General features: G+C 42.2%; 1 protein-coding gene across 2 annotated transcripts in view; it reads left to right on the top strand.

Moving 5' to 3' along the window:
- The window catches only part of MRPL48 (mitochondrial ribosomal protein L48), an 82,637-nt gene extending 60,944 nt beyond the window's left edge, over positions 1–21,693 (top strand). For both annotated transcript variants that reach the window (XM_066250198.1, XM_066250205.1), the window contains exons 6-8: positions 14,318–14,420; positions 19,149–19,238; positions 21,400–21,693. In XM_066250198.1, coding sequence (XP_066106295.1) covers positions 14,318–14,420; positions 19,149–19,238; positions 21,400–21,474 — 268 coding nt within the window. In that variant the 3' untranslated portion in view covers positions 21,475–21,693. The remainder of the gene's footprint in view (positions 1–14,317; positions 14,421–19,148; positions 19,239–21,399) is intronic.
- The last annotated feature ends 4,335 nt before the right edge of the window (positions 21,694–26,028 follow it).

Below are 26,028 nucleotides of genomic sequence, written 5' to 3'. Positions count from 1 at the left end.
ATAATGAGGACCCAGGTTCAAAATCCCGAGGTCACTGGCTTGAGTGCAGGCTCATCTTGTTTGAGCACAGGCTCACTAGGTTGAGCACAGGGTTGCTAGCTTGAGCATGGGATCATAGATGATGACCCCATGGTCCCTGTCTTGAAGACCAAGGTCAGTGGCCTGAGCAAGGGATCATTGCCTCGGCTGTAGCCCTCCGGGTCAAGGTACTTATGAGAAAGCAATCAGTGAACAACTAAGGTGGCACAACAAAGAATAGATGCTTCTCATCTTTCTCTCTTTCTGTCTCTCTCTCTTTCTGTCTCTCTCTCTTTCTGTCTCTCTCTCTCTCTCACACACACACACACACACACACACAAGTTTTACAAACTATTTTTGGATACCAGGTCTTTTTCAGTACTGTATATGTTTTGCAAATATTTCTCCTTGTCTATGACTTATCTTGTCATGTTATCGGAGTCTTTTGGAGAGCAGAAGTTTCACTTTGATGAAGTTCATTTTACCAATATTTTTAAATTTTTTTATGCTTTTGGTGTCATATTTAAGAAATCTTTGCCTAAGCCAAGATTACAAGTTTTCTTCTAGAAGTTCTATAACTTAAAATTTTACTTTTAGGTCTATTATACATTTTGAGTTATTTTTGTATATGCCATGAGATATTTGTTGATTATTTTTTTAATATACATATCCAATTGTTTGTGTGACATTTGTTAAAAAGATTTTCTTTTCCATTGAAGTGTCTTAGCACCTTCTGAAAGTCTAAATTAACCATGTATGAATAGATTTATTTCTATACTCTATTTTGTTACACCAGTCCCACACTATCTAAACCTACAACTTTGTTCTTTTTAAAAATTATTTTGGTTATTCTAGGTCTTTTGGTTTTTCATTAAATTTTAGAATTAGCCCTGGCCGGTTGGCTCAGCGGTAGAGCGTCGGCCTAGCATGCGGAGGACCCTGGTTCGATTCCCGGCCAGGGCACACTGGAGAAGCGCCCATTTGCTTCTCCACCCCTCCGCCGTGCTTTCTTCTCTGTCTCTCTCTTCCCCTCCCGCAGCCAAGGCTCCATTGGAGCAAAGATGGCCCAGGCGCTGGGGATGGCTCTGTGGCCTCTGCCTCAGGTGCTAGAGTGGCTCTGGTCGCAACATGGCAACGCCCAGGATGGGCAGAGCATTGCCCCCTGGTGGGCAGAGCATCGCCCCTGGTGGGCGTGCCGGGTGGATCCCGGTCGGGCGCATGCGGGAGTCTGTCTGACTGTCTCTCCCTGTTTCCAGCTTCAGAAAAATGAAAAAAAGAAAAAAAAATTTTAGAATTAGTTTGTTGATTTTTACAGAAAAGAACCTGATGGAATTTTGTTGAGATTGTGTTGAATCTGTAGATTAATTTGAGGAGAATTGACATTTTATCTATTTTAATTCCTCTGATCCATGAAGATGGTATATGTCCCCATCTATTTAGGTTTTTTTTTGCATACTCTGCTTTTCATTTTTTTCTTTCAATTTCTTGGAAAACTGTAGGGGAGGAAAACTAACATTTACTGATTACTTATTCCAGGCCAGGCACTGAAATACCTTACCTCAGTGTTTCAGAAAGTATGTGATTGCCCTGTGGTTTGCCTTAAATAACATTAAATCACAATGAGAAATTTCATTTCTTTTTAGTTCTCATTCAACCTAATATGTTAAGGAGAAATTCTTTTTTTTTTGTATTTTTCTGAAATTGGAAAACGGGGAGGCAGTCAGATCAGACAGACTCCTGCATGCGCCCAACCGGGATTCACCAGGCATGCCCACCAGGGGGCGATGCTCTGCCCATCTGGGCTGTTGCTCTGTTGCAACCAGAGCCATTCTAGCGCCTGAGGCAGAGACCATAGAGCCATCCTCAGCGCCCAGGCCAACTTTGCTCCAATGGAGCCTTGGCTGTGGGAGGGGAAGAAAGAGACAGAGAGGAAGGAGAGGGGGAGGGGTGGAGAAGCAGATGGGCGCTTCTCCTGTGTGCCCTGGCCGGGAATCAAACCCAGGACTCCTGTACGCCAGGCCAACTCTCTACCACTGAGCCAACCGGCCAGGACCTCAAGGAGAAATTCTTAGTGTAGTTCTGGTGTGTCCTTAATACTCCTCCAGCACTTCCTAATTTTTATAACAGAGATGGGACCTCTGGCTCACAGTCTTTGGCTAGCACTAAAACCTAGCTAGAATGTTATAAATTATTTTGTTTTTATTGATTTTAAACTTTCTATTTATGACAGTTGATACTGGTTTTTCATTTATAGGTATAATATAAAGTAAGGCTCATTGAGATGTAATTCACATTCAGTAAAAATTTACCCTTTCGGTGAACAGTTTCTGAGTTTTGACAAATATACACAGTAGAGGGTAAATACTATCATAGTCAAGATACAGAATATTTCCATCAAGTTCCCAAGAAGTTCCCTCCTGTCTTTGTAGTCATTCCCTCCTCACACCACCAGTCCCTGGAACTACTGATCTATTTCTGTCCCTATAGTTTTTGCCTTTAACAGAATGTCATATAGGTAGAATCATACAGTATTTTTCCTTGTGAGTCTGATTTCTTTCACTTACGATAATGTATTTGAGATTCATTCATGTTGTTGCCAGTATCAAGTTGTTTATTCCTTTTTGTTGCTGATTAGCATTTCATTGAATGGATATATGTTTTGTTTATCCATTCACCAACTGAAGGACATTTGTGTTGTTTCCATTTTTTGGCAATTATGAATAAAACCACTATAATGTATAGGTTTTTGTGAGGACTTAAGTTTTAATTTCTCTAAGAGTGTGATTGTAGAGTCAAATGTTTAAATGTAGTATATGTTAAATTTATAAGAAACTGGCCTGACCTGTGGTGGCGCAGTGGATAAAGCGTCGACCTGGAAACACTGAGGTCGCCGGTTCGAAACCTTGGGCTTGCCTGGTCAAGGCACATATGGGAGTTGATGCTTCCAGCTCCTCCCCCCTGTCTCTCTCTCTCTCTCTCTCTCTCTCTAAAATGAATAAATAAAATTAAATTAAAAAAAAATTTATAAGAAACTGCCAAACCATTTTCCAAATTGGCTGTGCCATTATTTTTCTCATCAGCAGCATGAGTTCCTTTTGTTCTACATCTCAAATTTCTTTTTCAAACAATTTTTAAGAGTGTTTACTTAAAGAAAAGTATTTATTTATTTATTTATTTATTTTAGGTGAAAGGAGGGCAATAGTGAGGCAGACTCCTGCATGCACCCTGACTGGGCTCTACCTGGCAACCCCATCTGGGGCCAATGCTCAAGTACCCAGCTATTTTTAGCACCTGAGGCTGATGAGCTCAGTGGAGCTATCCTCAGCACTGGGGCCACACTCAAACCAATTGAGCCACTTGCTGTGAGAGGGGAAGAAGGAAAGAAGGGGGAGAGGAAGAGAAGCAGGTGGTCACATCTCCTGTGTGACCTGACCAGGAATCAAACTCAGGACGTCCACACACTGGGCCAACGCTCTATCCACTGAGCCACTGGCCAGAGCCAAGAAAAGTTTTTTGGATTTTTTTTTTTTTTTGGTGATGAAGAGAGAGAGAGAGATGGATAGAGAGGGACAGGCAGACAGGAAGGGAGAGAGATGAGATGTGTCAATTCTTTATTATGGCTTCTTAGTTGGCCACTGGTTTTTTTTTGTAGGTGCCTTGACGGGGGGGGGGCTACAGCAGAGCAAGTGACCCCTTGCTCAAGCCAGCGACCTTGGGCTTATGCCAGAGACCTTGGGCTTCAAGCCAGCGGCCTTTGGGCTCAAGCCAGCGACCTTTGGGCTCAAACTGGTGATCATGGGGTCATGTCTATGATCCCACGCTCAAGACAGCAACCCACGCTCAAGCTGAATGACCCCACGCTCAAGTCGGTGACCTCAGGGTTTCAAACCTGGGTCCTCTGTATCCCAGTTTGACGCTCTATCCACTATGCCACCGCCTGGTCAAGCAAAAAGAGTATTTAATAAATAATAGTTTAGGTGGTCTGCCATAGTGACAAGGTAATACATGGCACAATATATAGATATGGCAAAAATTATACTTTCTCACTCGCTAGGTAGATATTAGTATATTCCCATTGTATAGATGAGGAAACCAAGGCTCAGAATAGTCAAAAGTCAGGGAACTAGTAAGTTGCCTGGCTTTAACCCAGTTCTGCCTGACTCCAGTATTTTTAATTCTATAAGGTCTTGTTTTAAGTCATTAAGCGAAATTTGAACTTTTGAACCTTTATAACTTAAGAGTATAACTATGCTAAATGTGCTTTTTGGAAGATTGGATAATAAGGTGTGATTTTAGCTCTCACAGCAGATAGTACTTCAATTGTTTTAGGCCTCGAGATGTGCTTTATCTATTTATGATGCCCCAGAGAGTCGGTTGCTCTTTCAGCACTTGACACACACTCTATCATGTCACTTAGTGCTTTGGGCTGTAATGGTCTATTCATATACTAGCTCTTCTTCCCCCTGACTAGATGGGGACTGTGTTCTTCTTTATTTCTTCAGCACCTAGCACAGGGCCTACCTGCCACATGGGGGACATTAAGCCATTGTTGAAAGAATGACAGGTCCTTGAATATGACTGTACAATCCAGCCATTTCCTAAAGTTTAATGACAGTGCTTTTAATTAATTAATTAAAAACTATTGATTGAGCCTCTTCTTGCTGTGTGATAAGCATTGTACTAGGAATTCTAAAGGAGGGCACTAAGGTGAGTGTCCCTGGTTTCAGGGATGTATGTGTGTGTGCACACAAGTACACGGAGAAATAATTACAATGTGGAAGGTGGTAAGTGAAAGATAAAGCGAAATACCAGTTCAAGGAGGCAGAGAGTAGTATAATAATTTAGAGCAGTGCCTCTCAAAGTACTGCTCCACAAACATATATATCAGAAGCGTATACCAAAATGCACATTCATGCTTTTTGCTTCCTTCATCAAAAATGTCTTTCTGGCCTGACCTGTGGTAGCGCAGTGGATAAAGCATCGACCTGGAAATGCTGAGGTCGCTGGTTTGAAACCCTGGGCTTGCCTGGTCAAGGCACATATGGGAGTTGATGCTTCCAGCTCCTCCCCCTGTCTCTCTCTCTGTCTCTCCCTCTCTCTCTCCTCTCTAAAAATGAATAAAATAAAATATTAAAAAAAAAAAAAAGAAACATCACGCACTATAACACGTTATCTTTAAAAAAAAAAAAGTCTTTCTATTGAAAAAAATTGTTGGCTGAATTAAATAGTGTGTTTAGTAACTGTGGCATGCTCCTTATCTTGTCCTGGCCTGATAACAAGCAGTTTGCACACCAATAACTTGTCTATGGACCACACTTTGAGTAACATAGTATCAGCTTTGGAATGAAACTGCCTGATTTAAGTTCTAGTTCTACCAGTTGTTGGCAATATGGCCTTGGGAAATTCTGAACCTGTGTTCTCTTCTGTATAAATGGAATGATAATTTTCATATTTCTTTAAGTTCTGAAAATGTTTTCTTTTTTTTTTTTTAAGATTCTATTTATTGCCTGACCTGTGATGGCGTGGTGGATAAAGTATTGACTTGGAATGCTGAGGTCACCGGTTCAAAACCCTGGGCTTGCCCAGTCAAGGCACATACAACAAGCAATCAATGAACGACTAAAGTGAAGCAACTATGACTTGATGCTTCTTGTTCTCTTCCCTCCTCTCTCTGTAAAATCAATCAATAAAATTTTTAAAAAAGATTCTATTTATTGATTTTAGAGAGAAGAGAGAGAGAGAGAGAGAGAGAGAGAAAGAGAGAGAGAAAGGAGGGGGAGAGAAGAGCAGGAAATACCAACCTGTAGTTGCTTTCCATATGTGCCCCTGACCAGGCAAACCCAGGGTTTTGAACCAGCAACCTCAGCATTCTAAGTTGATGCTTTATTCACTGCACCACCACAGGTCAGGCTGAGTTCTGAAAATTAAATATAGTATATGATAGCACTTAGCAGAGACTGGCGCATTGCAACACTCTAAATAATAATTGATAGTGAAGAGCACACATTCTCCCTCCTAGGAGCATGCCTATGCCTTTCTTTTCCCCCTTCCCCTCCTCTTCCCTTATAGCAGTGGTCCCCAACCCCCAACCCCCGGGCCACGGACCAGTACCGGTCTGTGGGACATTTGGTACCGGTCCGCAGAGAAAGAATAAATAACATGAAACGTTGTCAGAATAACAAATTTAAATACAGCCTGAATAATGAGGACATACTCGTTCCTCCTTTAACTTAGCCCAATAAATATCATAAGTTTGACAATTATATTTAAAAATATCACAGTTTTTACGCCGGTCGCATAATTTTATTTTGCACATTTATCCATCCCACCCTAAAGGCCGGTCCGTGAAAATATTTTCTGACATTAAACCAGTCTGTGACCCAAAAAAGGTTGGGGACCACTGCCTTATAGGGATGCATCTCCTAAACTCTAAGGGTTCCACGAGACTTGCAGCCAGGGGAGCAATGGGCAGTGGCAGCTTGTCCTGGGTGAACACCCCGCACCTGTCTCCAAGGCCCCCTCTTCTCCGACTTCCCAGTGGAGACTCATTTCTTTGCCATAAGGTTTCTAGAGAGCCAAAGCAGCTCAGCCTAGACTCTCCCTTGTTGCTTCTTCTATTCTAGGCCAGTCTCTGTTTCACTGTCCCCCCTAAAAAGAAATTAACAGAGAGGTTGTTTCAGCTGGCAGGGATTAAGGGTAACTTCTCAGAGACTGTGATAGCAAAGAAGCATTAAATGTCATTTACAGAATGTTATCTTACCTACAGTGGATCAATTCCCTGGCATAGTGTTTTAAATTTTCAGAAGGACTTTTTAAACAGTGCAGGTTTTTTCTTTGTTTGTTTTGCGAGAGAGAGAGACAAGGACAGACAGGAAGGGATTGAGATGAGAAGCATCAACTCGCAGTTGTGGCACTTTTAGTTGTTCATTGATTGCTTTCTCACACGTGCCTTGACCGGTGGCTCCAGCCAACACCAGTGACCTTTGGGCTCAAGCCAGTGACCCTGCGTTCAAGCAGGCTGAGCCCGCACTCAAGCCAGTGACCTCAGGGTTTCGAGCCTGGGTCCTCAGCGTCCCAGGCTGACACTATCCACCATGCCACCGCCTGGTCAGGTTAAAAGGTGCTGTTTCAAAAACCCAACTGTGAAAAGCTCTGGCTGCATTTGATTGCAGGAAGGCAGTAACATTTGTTGAGCATCTACTATCAGCCAGACACTCTGCTTAGTATATTGTTATTTAATTCAAACAAGCACTTTGCAAATAGTGAATCATAGCTCAAGCCTGGAGCTAGACCATCAAGGTTTTACCTGTACTCTGCTGACTATTATGTGATGTTAGGCAGTTTATTAACCTCTTTGTGTCTTAGTTTCCTCATCTATAAAATGGGCTTAGGCCCTGGTCAGTTTGCTCAGTGGATAGAGCATAGACCTGGTATATAGATGTCGCAGGTTCAATTCCCAGTCAAGGCACACAAGAGAAGTGACCATATGCTTCTCTTCTTCCCTTTCTTCTCTCTCTTCCTCTTCCCCTCTCACAGCCAGTGACTCGACTGGTTTGAATGTAGGCTCTGAGTGCTGATGATAGCTCAGTTGATCTGAGAGTCAGCCTTAGGCAGTAGGAATAGCTTGGTTGATTCAAGCATCGGCCCCAGACAGGATTGCTGGGTGGATCCTGGTTGGGGCGCTTGTGGGAGTCTGTCTCACTATCTCCCTTCCTCTCACTTAAAAAAAAAGAGAGAGAAATAATAGACTTAAAGTACAGTCGTCCCTCGCCATATCACGGTTCACTTTTCACAGTCTCACTGTACTGCAGATTTTTAAATTGTATATATCTAATTTTGTATCACAGATTTTTCGCTATATCGGAGGATTTTGCAGTATATAGGTTTTTTTTTTTTTTACAGTAACAGAGAGAGGGATAGATAAGGACAGACAGGAACAGAGAGAGATGAGAAGCATCAATCATTAGTTTTTCGTTGTGACACCTTAGTTGTTCATTGATTGCTTTCTCATATGTGCCTTGACTGTGGGCCTACAGCAGACCGAGTAACCCCTTGCTCGAGCCAGTGACCTTGGGTCCCAGCTGGTAAGATTTGCTCAAAGCAGATGAGCCGGCACTCAAGCTGGCGACCTCGGGATCTGGAACCTGGGTCCTCTGCATCCCAGTCCCACACTCTATCCACTGCGCCATCACCTGGTCAGGCATATATAGGTATTTTTATATTGTTGGGCAGATAAAATATATTATGCTCACTTTGTTAAAGATGGCGCTGCCCACACAGAAGCCGTCACCCAGGTGATATTAATGTGTGTTGGGGGCAGGCTATGGGCAGGCAGGATCCTTGTAGCCTGGGGCTTGGTTTTAGGACTAAGCCTTTCCCCTTTTTGATGTGGGGTGGTACAATCCCATCATGCCTTGGATAAGTGACTTTTTATTAGAGACTTCCCTATTTTGTATATTGGATTAAGGGTTTTGATTTCTACACTATAAAATGGGGACAGATCGGGAGCTTGCTCTCTTAGTTCCTGAGATTAGCATTAGAAGAGAGCAGAGAGCAGAGAGAGGCCACGTGGAGGAGGCCAGGAGAAGTAGCCAAGATGGCAGAGTGTTGAGTGAGAGGCCAGTTTGTGCAGAGTTTGTTCAGGGAGAAGGAAGGAGATGGGAAACAGAGGTGAATAAGTCTGGTGAGCTAGAAACCTTTGATTCTAGGAAACTCAGATAAGTCAGTAGCTTTGTGAGCACTGAATGAGTGGGTTTTGGAGCCCAGTGTGTGTTTTTACTTGCCCGCCGGGTGCAAGCTAGGATTAAAGATGATGGCCCATCAGTTTTTGGCTCTGTTGTTTCTTTACCGACTGTCCAAATCTAATGCGAACCTGCATGGGCCAGGCTGCTGTGATGGTGGCCCTACATATATACTGGCTTTACATATATATTTATTATTTTAATTATGGGCTTTATATATATATTTATTATTTTAATTATTTTTGCAGTAAAATAAGCAAAATAATTGTGGGGAAAGGTTAATAACAGTGTGAGAAAGGTTTATAAGAGTGTGGGGAAGGTTTATAAAGCCTTAAAACATATATAAAAAATAAATATAATGTCGCTACTTTGTGGATTTTCACCTATTGTGGGGGGTTCTGGAACCTGACCCCCATGATAGACGAGGCACCACTGTACCTTGTTTTAAATAAAAAGTCTTAAATAAAAATTAAAAAAGTTGCCTGACCAGGTGGTGGCGCAGTGGATAGAGCATCAGACTGGGATGCGGAAGGACCCAGGTTCGAGACCCCGAGGTCGCCAGCTTGAGCGCGGGCTCATCTGGCTTGAGCAAAGAGCTCACCAGCTTGGACCCAAGGTTGCTGGCTCCAGCAGGGGGTTACTTGGTCTGCTGAAGGCCCACAGTCAAGGCACATGTGAGAAAGCAATCAATGAACAACTAAGAAGTCACATCTCGCAACGAGAAACTGATGATTGATGATGCTTCTCATCTCTCTCCATTCCTGTCTGTCTGTCCCTGTCTATCTCTGCCTCTGTAAAAAAAAAAAAAAAAAAAAAAAAAAAAAAAAAAAAAAAATTAAAAAAGTTAATATATTTAAAGTGCTTACAACAGTTCCCAGCAACTCTTGGCTGCCATTATTATTACTATTATTGTTATTATTATTATTATTGAAGCTTGTCTGTAGTCACATATCTAACAAACAGTCTGGATTGAACCATCACCGCCACTGCCGCCTCTCCCTCCTCCTCCTCCTTCCCCCCTCCTCCTCCTCTACCTCCTCCTCCTCTTCCTCTTCTTCTTCTTCCTCTTCTTCCTTTTCCTCCTCTTCCTTCCTCCCTCCTCTTCCCCTTCTTCTTCTTTTCTTTTCTCCTTCTCCTCCTTCTTCTTCTCCTTTCAAATTCTCAATTTCTCCTAACTGGTTCTCCACACAGCTTTCAGTGTGATCTTTCTAGAATGTAAATAAGATCATGTAATTCCTATGCTTAAATTCCTTCCATAGTTTCCCATTCCTTTCTGATTAAAGGCCCTCATATGGTTACCTGGTGCCCCATGGCCTGGGCTTGCTTTTTTCCTTTAACCCATACTTCCTCTCTCTCTCCCTCCAATTACACTGGCTTTGTTTTTGTCCCTTTTCACCCAAGGACCTTAGCACATGCTCTCTAGAGCTTATAATACTCTTTCTGCTTCACCTAACTAACTTCTATTTTTTCCTTGGTTTCATCTTGAATGTCATTTCTTCAGAGAACCTCATTAAATTAGGTCCTATATTAGATATTTAGTAGAAGTGAAAGTTACATAACTTTCCTTTCATAGCAGTCATTCCTTACCCTTGTAATTATTTGACTTTTATTGGTCTTCCTTATTAAACTCTAGGATCTGTAAGGCAAATGTTGTTTATAGTTCACCGGCAATCTAACCCTAAGACCTTGCCTAGTACCTGATGCATAGTGGGCAATGACTTGGATTGAATTCCAATAGGCATGGACATTATTCCTAGAACAGCAGAATGAATGATGTGCTGTTTTTTGCCTCTTTCCTGGCTTTTTGCTCCAAATAGCACAGAGTATAAAGAGATATTTATTTTCAGCAACTCACTTCTCTGCATAGATTGAGGTTTTCAGACCATCGTATTGTTAGGTATTCTCACTCCCCAGCTTTTCAGAGATAAAATAATTTTTCTTCTGATTTTTATTTCATCATGATCCATTTTTCCTCTGGGAGTCGGGGGTAGGGCTTTGACCTTGAGATGAAATTGGGCAGTGTGCTCACTTTTGTTCTAGAAACGGTCTGATTTGCTCTAGCTGCAGCTCATCTAGGAGAGGAAGGAAAGGGCCTCTCATGCAGGCCCCCTAATTGCCTGCCTCCCTTGCTGAACAGTTGCCTGGAGAGATGGAGATCTTACGCATCAGGGAGCAGCTTCCAAGCCTGAAGCTGATCGAGCCCCTGTGCTCCATGGAGAATAAAGCATCTCTCAGCATCACTCTCTGTGAGGCTACTCGTTCCTTTTTACTTTATTTTTCAATTAAGTTTACTCACATTGTTTAAAATGGAGGTATTAACTTATATATAGTAGAGTCCATGGATTCTAAATTCCCTTCTGTCCCATCTCAGGCAATACTCCCAAAGGGTAACATTATTTTATTGTCTTATGTTGATTCTTGAAATTCAATTATTTCATTTCATTCCTTTTGTTTTTACTATGTGATCATCCAAGTAATGTTTATTGTAGAAAATTTGGAAAGTATAGACACTAATGGAAAATTACCTATACTCTTAATACTCAAAGGCCTATCCTACTTTGAAATGACTAGAGTTCCCAGTATTTGCTTATCAAACTATGGTTTTTCTGTTGGTTCTCTTTGAGAGCCCTTCATGCTTTATTGCCTTTGTAGATAACTGCTGTACTTTTTTGGGCAAACACCTTTGTTCATACTTTACATCTTCATAAAGTATTACTTCACCTATGAAGCTTTTCCTGAGCCTCTCTTCTCTCCCTCTTGTCCCTATAATATATGGTGCATACCTATTTTTGTCTTTGAGTTACTGTAGTGAAGATGTTCATCTACTTACCTATCTCTCCAAAACACTCTTAGGGAGCTCCTTGTTTGCTTTTTTTTTTTTGTGGCAGAGAGAGTCAGAGAGAGGGACAGATAGGAAGGGAGAGAGATGAGAAACATCAATTCCTCGTTGCAGCTCCCTAGTTGTTCATTGATTGCTTTCTCATATATGCCTTGACCGGGGGGCTACAGTAGATTGAGTGACCCCTTGCTTGAGCCAGCAACCTTGGGTCCAAGCTGGTGAGCCTTGCTCAAACCAGATGAACCCGCGCTCAAGCTGGCGACCTAGGGGTCTCGAACCTCAGTCCTCCACATCCCAGTCCGACGCTCTATCCACTGTGCCACCACCTGGTCAGGCTTAGGGAGCTCCTTTAAAGCACAGGCTACATATTGCCCACCAGAGTGCCTATGACAGAACAGGCTTTCAGTGAATGTTTGTTGAATGAATGAATGAAATCTTGACCAGGTGAGTGTTGAAGAGTAAAATGTATGCTCAGTAGCAGGAATGGACAATTCCTTTTACTTAGTCTTAATTGCAGAATGTCAAAAAGGAAAAACAGCATTTTAGAGTGCTTTTTACTTTCCTGAAAGCCTTTACATAGTTATTTTACCTGATCTTCCATAACAAGTCTGTGAATGTGTCTTTTTATATATATATTTATAGAGGAGCTACTACCAAATTTGAATTGCAAAAAGAGATCAGAGATTGTGCTGAAAAGTGTGAGGGAATGTCATTAAGGGAATCTTCCTGGAAGAGTTTGCATTACCTAGCATTTACTCATTGTTCATAAGAGCAAGGGAACTGGCATTTGTAGGCATAGTATGTCAGGCAAATTACTATGTAATCTCATTTAATCACTGCAACAAACCTATAAGTAAGTATTATTATCCTCATTTTATACCTGAAGAATCTGAGACTCAGAAAGCTGAATTAATTTGTCCAAGGTCAAATAGGTAATAAGTAGCCATGCCAACATCTAAATCCAGGACTGACTGTCATGTCTCTAATTCATTTTCCATTACATCAAACTTTCTTTTGTAGCAGTTCATCTGTAGAGAGCCATACCACCCTGCTATTAATTTTTTTTTTTTTGTATTTTTCTGAAGCTGGAAACGGGGAGAGACAGTCAGACTCCCGCATGCGCCCGACCGGGATCCACCCGGCACGCCCACCAGGGGCGACGCTCTGCCCACCAGGGGGCGATGCTCTGCCCCTCCGGGGCGTCGCTCTGCCGCGACCAGAGCCACTCTAGCGCCTGGGGCAGAGGCCAAGGAGCCATCCCCAGCGCCTGGGCCATCCTTGCTCCAATGGAGCCTCGGCTGCGGGAGGGAAAGAGAGAGACAGAGAGGAAGGAGGGAGTGGGGGTGGAGAAGCAGATGGGCGCTTCTCCTATGTGCCCTGTCCGGGAATCGAACCCGGGTCCCCCGCACTCCAGGCTGACGCTCTACCGCTGAGCAAACCGGCCAGGGCCCCTGCTATTAATTTTTGTTTTTATTATTAAGTGAGGCGGAGAGGCAGAGACAGACTCCCACATGCACCCGGACCCAGATCCACCTGGCAAGCCTCCCACAGGCCAATGCTCTGCCCATCTGGGGCCATTGCTGTTACTTGGCAACCGAGTTATTTTAGCTCCTGAGGCGAGGCCATGGAGCCATCCTCAGTACCCAGGGTCAACTTTGCTCAAACCATTTGAGCCATGGCTGTGGGAGGGGAAGAAAGGTGGGGGGTTGGAGAAGTAGATGGTTGCTTCTCCTGTGTGCCCCGACTGGGAATTAAACCCAGAACTTCCACATGCCGGGCCAACGCTTTACCACTTAGCCAAACAGCCAGGGGCCCCCTGCTGTTAATTAATGAAGCTTTTTATGGCATGAAAATTCAGGAATTCTGCTGTTATTATTCCATTTATCTTCAGTTGGATGGCCATTTTCATAAGCTGAACATTAGTACCATATTTCTGTGTAACCCTTAGTCCTATCATCATCACACCTAATCCTCACAATAATGTATTGATATAGGCCTAGATTGTAATCTTCTTCTCAGAGGGGTATGACTTACCTTAGTAAATATTGCTAGAAAGTGACAGGGCCAAGATTTGACTTCGAGTCCACTGTTCTTTCCATTGAAGCATGTAGATCTACTGAAGCTGATTATAGTGAGCATAGACCCTACAACAGTAGATCTCAACCAGGAGACATTTAACAATGTCTGGAGATAAGTTTGATTGTCACCACCTGGGGGGGGGTACTACTGGCCTGTGGTAGGTAGAGGATAGGGATGTGTAAGCTAGCCCCCCACAATGAAGAATTATCTAATCAAGTGTCTATAGTGCTGAGGTTGAGAAATTGGCTCTAGAACAATTGGGTTTCAGGCCTCATTTTTCCAGAAGAGCTGAAATTCCCAAAGTTAGCCTCCAAATCATACCCTAGTGACGAACTTGATTCTTTTAGATTGGCTATGCTTTAGTAGCAGCAAATACTTATTAATCACCAGATTTTATTCAGAGTGTTATGTTAGGCAAGACCGGGGATGCAGAGAAGTGTTAGTCATCATCTACCCCCTCAGGGAGTTTAGAGACTTCTGGAGGTAGTTTAAAAGAATCTGATTACTTTGCCCTGGCTACCCATAACAGGCCTAGATTCCAGGAGCTCTATATATAGTTGTGGCTGCATTCAGGGACTAACTGAAGTGATGCTGCTGGCTTAAGGGAACCCTCCCATAGCTGACCTCTTCCTTCCCACAGTTATGCGATGCCCACCAAAACCATGGAGGTGTTGCGGCTGCCAGAACAAGGCAACAAAATGTTCCTGGACTCAGTTCTCACCAGCCATGAGCGAGTGGTTCAGGTAGGCCCTCTGGGAGAAACTTGAAATGTATTTGCCTCTCCTGGTTCTTCTCTGTCCATTCTCTATCCTTCTACCATGCCTGTATCTTCCTCTTACCTGCCTCTTGGATGGTGATGTTCTCCAAGTTTCAGTTCTTGATCTGTCCATCCCTCCTTACATAATACCGTTCCTCTATGCAATCTCATTTATTTCCCTGGCCTCAGTAACCATCATTATATACTGATAACATCTAGATATGTATCTCCAGTCCTGATCTCTTGGTTGAGCTTCAAACCTGATAGCAGGTTGTCTACTGGACAAACATCTCCACAGGAATGTTCCACAGGTGTCCTACACTCAGCACTTACAAAATTAATTGTAGAGAAAATGATGTTCCTTTTTTTTCTATAATCCACCCTACCTTTGAGCCAAATGCTTGATCCTTCTTTGTTCTCTGATGTTCATTGATTTGCTAAATTCCAAAGTTTCTACCTCTAAAAATCTTTTAGATCCATCAACTTTGCTTTACCCTCATTCCACTGTGGTCATGCCATTTTCTTGCTTAAGCCCCTCAGTGGCTTCCCTTTTGCTCTAGCAGTGGGTCTCTGTCATTTTACTATAGAGACAGATGGCTGACAACCACACCACCATGGGAGTGCTCAGAGTTTTTAAAATGTCACAGCTAACGTCATTCTTTTTTCATGGCAGCTTTTTGAGTTTTATTCCCATACAATACACTTTACCCACTTAAAATGTACAGTTAAAAGAGTCTTAGTATATTCAGAGTTATAATACTGTCACTACAGTCAATATTAGAACATTTTCATCACCCCAAAAAGAAACTCTGTACCCATTAGCAGTCACTCCTCTTTTCCCATTGCCCTAACTCCTAGCAACCACAAATTTCCTTTCTGATTCTACTTTACCTATTCTGTACATTTCATTTAAATAGAATTATATAATATATGGCCTTTTAACATCTGGCTTCTTTCACTTTGCATAATATTTTCAAGGTTCATCCATGTTGTAGCATATATCAGTACTTCATTCCATTTTATTGCCAAATCATGTTTCAATGGACATCACCTCTTTTTGATCCACTCAAGAAACATATCACCAAGGTAATGAATATTAAGGTAGTAACACCTTAAATCAGGGGTAGTCAAATTTTTTATACCTACCGCCTACTTTTGTATCTCTATTAGTAGTAAAATTTTCTAACTGCCCACTGGTTCCACAGTAATGGTGATTTATAAAGTAGGGAAGTAACTTTACTTTATAAAATTTATAAAGCAGAGTTACAGCAAGTTAAAGCATATAATAATAATTACTTACCAAGTAGTTTATGTTGGATTTTCGCTAAGTTTGGCCTAATAAATCTTTATAAAACAACTTACTATAGTTAAATCTATCTTTTTTTTTCTTTTACAGGAACAGAGGTAGAGTCAGAGAGAGGGATAAACAGGGACAGACAGACAGGAACGGAGAGAGATGAGAAGCATCAATCATCAGTTTTTTGTTGTGACACCTTAGTTGTTCATTGATTGCTTTCTCATATGTGCCTTGACTGTGTACCTTCAGTAGATCGAGTAACCCCTTGCTCAAGCCAGCGACCTTGGGTCCAAGCTGTTGAGCTTTTGCTCAAACCAGATGAGCCCTGTACTCAAGCTGGCAACCTCAGGGTCTCGAACCTGGGTCCTCTTCATCCCAGTCTGACGCTCTGTCCATTGCACCACCTCCTGGTCAGGCTAAATCTATCTTTTTATTTGTACTTTGGTTGCTCCGCTACCGCCCACCATGAAAGCTGGAACACCAACTAGTGGGCAGTAGGGACCAGGTTAACTACCACTGCCTTAAATCTATGTTAATTTTTTTAATTAATTTTAATGGGGTGACATTGACAAATCGGGGTACATATGTTCAGAGAAAACATCTCCAGGTTATTTTGACATTTGATTAAGTTGCATACCCCTCACCCAAAGTCAAATTGTCTAACGTCACCTTCTATCTGGTTTTCTTTGTGCCCCTCCCCTCCCCCCACCCCCCTCTCTCTCCTTCCTCCCTACCTCTCCCCCCTCATAACCATCATACTCTTGTCCATGTCTCTGAGTCTCATTCTTATGTCCCATCTATGTATGGAATCATATAGTTCTTAGTTTTTTCTGATTTACTTATTTTACTCAGTATAATGTTATCAAGGTCCATCCATGTTGTTGTAAATGATCCGATGTCATCATTTCTTATGGCTGAGTAGTATTCCATAGTACAAACCTTTTTAATCCACTCGTCCACTGATGGACACTTGGGCTGTTTCCAGATCTTCGCTATTGTGAACAATGCTGCCATAAACATGGGGGTGCATTTCTCCTTTTGTAACAGTGCTATGGTGTTCTTAGGGTATACTCCTAAAAGTGGGATAGCTGTGTTAATCCAAATTCGGAGGGACCCAAAACATGAAAGACAGAAATAAGGTCCGTGTTTTACACATTAAAGTTTTATTGTCTAGCTTGGCCAAGCGGCGGGAACTCCGACAGAAATCTGACGGAGAGCGCGCTGGCCCTTTGTTCTACTTAGTTTTTATAGTTTTGTAAGTGGGAAGTACAGAAGCAAAAATTGCAATTAGGAGCCCCTTACCGCTATTGGTTATAGTCATATGTCCTTTAACATGATAGGACCACGTTCAATTTGCAAACCATACATCATTTTGGAGAAAACGAAATTTACAAGTCAACACAATGGTAGAAAGATATCTCTTTACATATTAAAAGGCCTTCCTATATTTTCTAGTGTTCATCCGCCATCTCTCTGTCCAGAGTCACACACACATTTACATAGGAGAGGTAGTTTCGGTGGGGACAAATGCCCGCAAATGACTCATTGCTATAAGAAAAGGTTTATTTTGGCTTTTCTCTTCCTGCACCGGCTAGCCATTCACCCCTTTCCCCACAGGTGTGGTGGAATGTCTGGGAATCCATGTTTTCCTCCTCTTGCATTTACAATACAATGCCAAGGGCCATCCTGGTTATGCCAATCACACAGTACAGAGACTATTCTCACAATTTCTCTGCACATCTTAATCCAAATTAATAAAATGTTCTCCAAGCCTCCTAAAATATTAATATTAATTCTGTAGCCTTTTGGTACTTTACAACATCTGCAGGTGAAATGGCTCAGTGGCTCCTCAGCTGGGTCAAAAGGCAGTTCAATTTTTAATTTCTTGAGGAATCTCCATACTGTTTTCCACAGAGGCTGCACCAGTCTGCATTCCCACCAGCAGTGCAGGAGGGTTCCCTTTTCTCCACATCCTCGCCAGCACTTATTCTGTGTTGTTTTGTTGATGAGCGCCATTCTGACTGGTGTGAGGTGATATCTCATTGTGGTTTTAATTTGCATTTCTCTAATGATTAGTGATGTTGAGCATTTTTTCATCTGCCTATTGGCCATCTGTATGTCCTCTTTGGAGAAGTGTCTATTCATTTCTTTTGCCCATTTTTGATTGGATTGTTTGTCTTCCTGGTGTTGAGTTTTACAAGTTCTTTATAAATTTTGGTTATTAACCCCTTATCACAAGTATTGTCGAATATGTTCTCCCATTGTGTAGTTTGTCTTTTTATTCTGTTCTTTTTGTCTTTAGCTGTGCAAAAGCTTTTTAGTTTGATATAGTCCCATTTGTTTATTCTGTCTTTTATTTTACTTGCCCATGGAGATAAATCGGCAAATATATTGCTGCAAGAGATGTCGGAGAGTTTACCGCTATGTTTTCCTCTAAGATGCTTATGGTTTCACGGCTTACATTTAAGTCTTTTATCCATTTTGAGTTTATTTTTATGAATGGTGTAAGTTGGTGGTCTGCTTTCATTTTTTTTGCAGGTAGCTGTCCAATTTTCCCAACACCATTTAGTAAAGAGTCTGTCTTTACTCCATTGAATGCTCAATGTTAATATATGTAACTCAATGTTATGTAACTCAATGTTAATTTTTAAAGTACTTAAAATCTTTGGTTCTTTATTATCAATAATAAATTATTTGAGCTGCATCTTATGGCAACTCTAAATTGCCACTGAGGTCCACAGGGTCAAGTTTGAACTCTTTAAATTATTACCTAACTACCTTCATGATTCTCCTGCTTTTCTTCACAGCCCATTCAATCCAGTTACCCATGGAACTATTTTTAATTTCCCAGTACTGTGCTATGCCTCCACGTTTTACTGAATATTGTTTCCTCTGCCCTGAAAACTCCCACTATTGTTGAATTCTTCCAGTTTACTCCTGTTTTTTCTTCAAGACTCCTCCCCGATCTTTTCTCTTTTGGAAGCTTTCTTTCACCTCCCCTGGTTAATTTAGGTAGGTGTTTCTCTCATGGGTTTCTGCAGCCTCCTTCATGCCCCTCTACCACATCTGATTCACCTCTGGATTCTCAGCACAGGGTCTGACACCAATCAGGTCCTGGTCTATGTGGGTTAACTTAAATCAGAAAGTCATCCTGGACTTGATAATAACCTCTTTGGTCCAGTTATGACATCCATTGCCTACAGGAGCGGATATTGGCCATGACCATGTCAGCACGCAAACCCTTTGGCAGAGAGCAGGAGAAATCCTGTAGAGCCTGGGCTCCAGAACCAGCTCTGGGTGATAATCCTTTACCCAAGGTCCTCTGGCTCTGCTGGACCTGACATTTGAGCCCATGCCATGTCTCCCAATCACCTAGCTTTCAGCACCTCCCTGAAAGCATCTTCTTTCCTTTTGCAGATAAGCGGTTTGAGTGCTACATTTGCAGAGATTTTCTTGGAAATAATCCAAAGCAATCTTCCTGAAGGAGTCAAATTGTTGGTGAAGGAGGTAGGTGCTAGTTTGAGAAGAAGCTCCCTGGTGCCCCACCTGTGCTCAAAACATCTAGACTGCCTGGCTTTATTTATTTATTTATTTTTAAATTTTTTTTTACAGGGACAGAGAGAGAGTCAGAGAGAGGGATAGACAGGGACAGACAAACAGGAACACAGAGAGATGAGAAGCATCAATCATCAGTTTTTCGTTGTGACACCTTAGTTGTTCATTGATTGCTTTCTCATATGTGCCTTGACCACAGGCCTTCAGCAGACCGAGTAACCCCTTGCTTGAGCCAGTGACCTTGGGTCCAAGTTGGTGAGCTTATTGCTCAAGCCAGATGAGCCCGAGCTCAAGCTGGCGACCTCGAGATCCCGAACCTGGTTCCTTCCGTATCCCAGTCCGACACTCTATCCACTGTGCCACCACCTGGTCAGGCTAGACTGCCTGGCTTTAGAAACAACAAAGAAATGTGGATAATTTAGCTCAGATAATAATAATCAGGGAAGGTTTGCAGGCTGATATTACAGTGATCATTATTCAGGAAAGATGCTTTATGGACCACAAAGCTGAAGTCCATCACAGCATCCTGTTAGGGGTGAGCCCATTACACCTCAAAAATCTCTCCCTCAGGCAGTTGTATAGCAGAAAGTGCATGATTTAAGATCACATACATTATAACTAATCAGAACATAAATAGGGGAATGTACTTTAGATAAAAGGTTCTTGGATCTGTGAAGCTTCACTGTACTGTGACTGAATATATTAAGAAAAAAGAATGCCAGTCAGAAGGAAATTTAACATGGAAAATTTGGATTACATTAAGAACTTTAACCTAAATACTGAGTATTTGAATCCTGTTGCCAAGATAATCGTTACTGTAACACAGATACATCACGATATCTTAGACTTATGCCATTTGCTTCATGCAGCATCTTTGTTCTGAGTCTATGCTTATTAAGCCTCTGCTTATTATTACAGATCTGTATACAGGGGAAAAATGTGCTGATTATGTTGACTTGAAATATACCAGTCCCGGCCCTGGCCGGTTGGCTCAGCGGTAGAGCATCGGCCTGGCGTGCAGGAGTCCCGGGTTCAATTCCTGGCCAGGGCACACAGGAGAAGCGCCCATCTGCTTCTCCACCCCTCCCCCTCTCCTTCCTCTCTGTCTCTCTCTTCCCCTCCCGCAGCCTAGGCTCCATTGGAGCAAAGATGGCCCGGGCGCTGGGGATGGCTTCGTAGCCTCTGCCTCAGGTGCTAGAATGGCTCTGGATGCAACAGAGCGACACCCCGGATGGGCAGAACATTGCCCCCTCGTGGGCGTGCTGGGTGGATCCCAATCGGGCGCATGAGGGAGTCTGTCTGACTGCCTCCCCGTTTCCAGCTTTGGAAAAATGAAAAAAAAGAAAGAAAGAAAAAAAAGAAATATACCAGTCCCTGTGTCTGTTATTTCCTATTGAAAATGGAGAATTTTGGCACTATTTTTTTTTTTAATTTTTCTTAAGTGAGAAGCTGGGAGGCAGAGAGACAGACTCTTGCATGTGCCCGACCAGGATTCACCTGGCAAGCTCACTAGGGGGCGATGCTATGCCCATCTGGGGCATTGCTCTGTTGCAACCAGAGCCATTCTAGCGCCTGAGGCAGAAGCCACGGGGCCATTCTCAGCGCCCCAGGCCAACTTTGCTCCAATGGAGCCCTGTCTGCAGGAGGGGATAGAGAGAAAGGTGAGAGGGGAAGGGTGGAGAAGCAGATGGGTGCTTCTACTGTGTGCCTTGTCTGGGAATTGAACCTGGGACTTGCGCACGCCGGGCTGACACTCTACCACTGAGCCAATTGGCCAGAGCTAGCACTCTCTTTTTTTAAATGCTTCTATTGTGATACTTAGAGAATTTTGACAATAATTTTTAAATAAGTCTGTCTTCTCTCACCAGACTATACATTCATTAAAGGCAAGGAGGAAGTCCAATTCAACTTTGAATCTTTGGTACCTAATACAAGTCTGGGACATAGTAGATACCCAATAAAATTTAGTTGAATCTGATTTATTCTCTACAGAGCTGGCTGGTGGATCCTTTTCTGATGCTTTTTTCTGTTGTTCACTTTTTTGTTGCTGTGCATATTTGAATAACTGAAAGCTCTGCAGTAATTCCCACTTATTTTCTTTTTTTCTCCCCAGCACACTGAAGAAGACTTCAAGGGAAGGTTCAAAGCGCGGCCAGAACTGGAAGAACTGTTAGCCAAGTTGAACTAGCTCATTGCAGACTGTTTCATACCAGCACTGGTGATATTGAGTGCCAAGGAGAAGTGCTTTCTGAGTGGTCTAAGTTAAGCAGAAGACCCTAACCCTTAAATATAAGTTTCCATCCCCACATCCAGGAATGCCTCTGTGGAGACGAGTGCTTGCCAATTGTCACCACTTTCTTTTCAGCCAACCTTAGGTATCCTCCATCTAATAAAAACCTACTGATGATGGGTGGTTCTTTTTTTTTTTTTCTTTAAAAAATTTTTATTTATTCATTTTAGAGAAGAGAGGAAGAGAGAGAGAGAGAGAGGAGAGACAGAGAGAGAGAAGGGGGGAGGAGCTGGAAGCATCAACTCCCATATGTGCCTTGACCAGGCAAGCTCAGGGTTTCGAACCAGTGACCTCAGCATTTCCAGGTCGACGCTTTATCCACTGCGCCACCACAGGTCAGGCCTTAACTTTTTATTTTTTATTTTTATTTTTTTACAGGGACAGAGAGAGAGTCAGAGAGAGGGATAGATAGGGACAGACAGACAGGAACGGAGAGAGATGAGAAGCATTAATCATCAGTTTTTCATTGAGACACCTTAGTTTTTCATTGATTGCTTTCTCATATGTGCCATGACCGCGGGCCTTCAGCAGACTGAGTAACCCCCCGCTCAAGCCAGTGACCTTGGGTCCATGCTAGTGAGCTTTTCTGCTTAAGCCAGATGAGCCCACGCTCAAGCTGGCTATCCTGGGGTCTCGAACCTGGGTCCTTCCGCATCCCAGTCCAATACTCTATCCACTGCGCCACCACCTGGTCAGGCGATGGGTGGTTCTTTTAAAAATAATTTATTAAGGGAAAATGCACATACCACAAATCAAATCATTTTGAAGTGACTAATTCAGTGGTATTTATTACATTCACAATGTTGTGCAACCAACACCTCTATCTAGTTCCAAAACTTCATTGCCTGTTTCTGTAATAAAGGTTTATTGGAACATAGCCATGCTCATTCGTTTACATCTTGTTTATGGCTGCTTTCACACTATAATGGCAGAGTGGAGTAGTTATAACAGAGACTGTAAAGAAAAAACATTTATAATGTGATCATTTATAAAAAGGATCTAAGTCATTGGTACTCAAACGTAAGCATACATCAGGATCACCTGGAGGAATTTTCTTTTTTTTAGAGAGAGAGAGAGTGAGTCAGGAAGGGAGACAGATGAGAAGCATCAGCTCGTAGTTGCATCATTTTAGTTGTTCATTGATTGCTTCTTATATGTGCCTTGACGGGGTCAGGGGGTGACAGAAATGTCAAGTCAAGCCAATGACCCCTTGCTCAGGACAATCTTGGGATAATGTTAATGAGCCTGCACTCCAGCTGGTAACTTTGGAGTTTCAACCCTGGGTCCTCAGCATCCCAGGTCGACACTCTATCCACTGCGCCACCACCAGTCAGGCAACTGGAGGGCTTTTTAAAACACAAACTGCTAGACTCTACCTTTTCAAATTTAGTAATTTTTTATTTTATTTTATTTTTACTTATTTATTTCTTTATTTTTCATTTTCTTTGTGTGAGAGAGAGAGAAAAGGAGAGAGATAAGAAGCATCAACTCATAGTAGTGGTGCCTTAGTTGTTCATTGATTGCTTCTTATACATGCCTTGACAGGGGGCTCCAGCCAAGCCAGTGACCTCTTGCTCAAACCTAGGAAGTGACTTCCTAGGTTCATACATCAAATAGTGGCAGCCCTCTCTCCCAGATACCCCACAGCTCTGAAATACACCTACAAGTCTGTGCAAACTGAAGCATATTAGTATTTGTTTTAATTTTTATTAAATGTCTTGAGGTTACGTTAACAAAATCATTTAGGTTTCAAGTGTAGTTTGATATACACTGGTCATGAAAATTAGGGGATATTTTATTGCTTCATATTTATTTTGAAATATCCCCTAATTTCTGTAGGTAGTATACATTATCTGGATATTGTATTGTGTGTTCACCATCCAAAGTCTCCTTCCATCATCATTTATCCCTGCTTTAACCTCTTCTACCTGCCCCCACCCCCTTTTCCCACTGTTAATCACCATACTGTTGTCTGGGTTTTTTTGTTTTGGTTTTAGTGAGAGAAAGAGAGAGGGACAGACAAGGACAGACAGACAGGAAGGGAGAGAGATGAGAAGCATCAATTCTTCGTTGCAGCACCTTAGTTGTTCATTGATTGCTTTCTCATATGTGCCTGGACTGGGGGGCTATAGCTGAGCCAATGACCCCTTGCTCAAGACAGCAAGCATAGGGTCATGTCTAGGATCCCGTGCTCAAGCCAGCAACCTCGGGGTTTCAAACCTGTGACCTCAGCGTCCCAGGCCAATGCTCTATCCACTGTCTTGTCAGGCTTTTTTGTCTTTTTCCAAGTGAGAGGAGAGGAGACAGACTCCCGCATGCACCCCAACTGGTATCCACCTGGCAACCCCGATCTGGGTTCATGCTAGCAACTGAGCTGTTTTTAGTGCCTGAGGTGGAGGCTCCACGGAGCCATCTTCAACACCGTAGGCCAATGAGCTTGAACCAATTGAGCCATGGCTGTGGAAGGGGAAGGGAGAGAAAGAGGATGGAGAAGTAGATGTGGTCACCTCTCATGTGTGCCCTGACTGGGAATGGAATCTGGGACATCCACACACCAGGCCTATGCTCTACCACTGAGCCAACTGGCCAGGGCCTTTTTCTTTTTTTTGCTTAACCCCTTCACCTGTTTTACAGTTCCCCACACCCCCCCCCTTTGACTTTTGTTCATTGGATTCCACATAAAAGTAAAATCATATGATATTTGTCTTTCTCTGATTGGCTTATTTCACTTAGCATAATACTTTCCAGGTCTATCCATGCTGTCACAAAAGTAAGATTTCCTTTTTATGGCTGATTAATATTCCATTGTGTAAATATACCACAGCTTTTGTATCTATTCATCTACTGCTTGGCACTTGGGCTGATTCCAAATCTTGGCTGTTGAAAATAGTGCTACAATGAACAAAGGAGTGTATATATTCTTCTGAATTAGTGTTTCACATTTCCTTGAATATAATCCCAGAAGTGAAATAATTGGGTCATAAGGCAGCACCATTTTTAAATTTATGAGGAAACTCCATACTGTTTTACATAGTGGCTACACCATCTGCATTCACACCAACAGTGCACAAGGGTTCCCTTTTCTCTACATCCTTACCAACACTTGTTTGTTGATTTATTGATGATAGCCATTCTGACAGGTGTGAAGTGGTATCTCATTGCAGTTTCAATTTGCATTTCTCTGATGATTAGTGATGCTGAGCATCTTTTCATATGTCTATTGGCCATCTTATGTCCTCTTTGCCCTTTTTTCTTTTTTTCAGGTTTTAAAACTTTTATTTGCTTATTAAAAATTGTGCATTGCAAGAATTAAAATAGCCTGACCAGGTGGTGGCGCAGTGGATAGAACATCGGACTGGCATGCAGAGGACCCAGGTTCGAGACCCCGAGGTTGCCAGCTTGAGCGCAGATTCATCTGGCTTGAGCAAAAAAAAATATAAGCTCACCAGCTTGGACCAAGGTCGCTGGCTCGAGCAAGGGGTTACTCAGTCTGCTGAAGGCCCACAGTCAAAGCACATATGAGAAAGCAATCAATGAAAAACTAAGGTGTTGCAATGAAAAACTAATGATTGATGCCTCTCATCTCTCTGCATTCCTGTCTGTCTCTGTCTATCCCTCTCTTTGACTTTCTCTCTGTCCCTGTAAAAAAAAAAATAATTAAAATAATTTTAACAAAAAAGAAATGGCACTCTGATTAAACTGCATTTTACAGCCTGCAGGACATCTTGAGCCAGCTTGGTTTTTACTCTAGATTTCACTGTCGTCTCACCCAGCTTCTTCCTTCCCAACATGCAAGTTCTTTTCCTTCCCTGCCAGCCAGACAGACAGATGGGGAGATTTGATTGCTTGTTTTTGGCATTGAGTTGTCTGTTCTTCACATGCTTTGGATATTAACCCCTTTTCAGATGTACCATTGGCTAATATATTTTGCCATTCAGTGGGTTGTCTTTTCATTTTGTTGATGGTTTCCTTTGCTGTGCAAAAGCTTTTTAATTTGATGTAGTCCCAGTTGTTTATTTTTTGTTTGTTTGTTTCCCTTACCCAAGGAGATATATCAGAAAAAAATACCTCTATGAGAAATGTCCGAGATTTTAATACCTATGTTTTCTGTGGTATCGAGTTTTACACTTGTTTTTAATCCATTTTGAGTTTATTCATGTGTAATGTATAAGAAGGTGGTCTAGTTTCATTTTTTTTAATGTATCTGTCTAATTTTCCCAACAACATTTATTGACTAGTCTGTCTTTACCCTATTGTATATCTTGCCTCCTTTGTCAAATATCAAATTGACCAAAAACGTACACATATATTTCTGGGCTTTCTATTCTATTTCATTGATCTATGTTTTTATGCCAATACCATGCTGTTTTGATTACAAGGCCTTGTAATTTAGCTTGATATCAGGTAGCATGATTCCTCCAACTTTGTTCTTCTTTCTCAAGATGGCTGTGG

This window comes from Saccopteryx bilineata, chromosome 1 (assembly GCF_036850765.1).
Source record: "Saccopteryx bilineata isolate mSacBil1 chromosome 1, mSacBil1_pri_phased_curated, whole genome shotgun sequence".
Lineage (NCBI taxonomy): Eukaryota > Metazoa > Chordata > Mammalia > Chiroptera > Emballonuridae > Saccopteryx > Saccopteryx bilineata.
The sequence above is the reverse complement of the archived record's forward strand: the minus strand, read 5'-3'. Positions and strand labels throughout refer to the sequence as shown.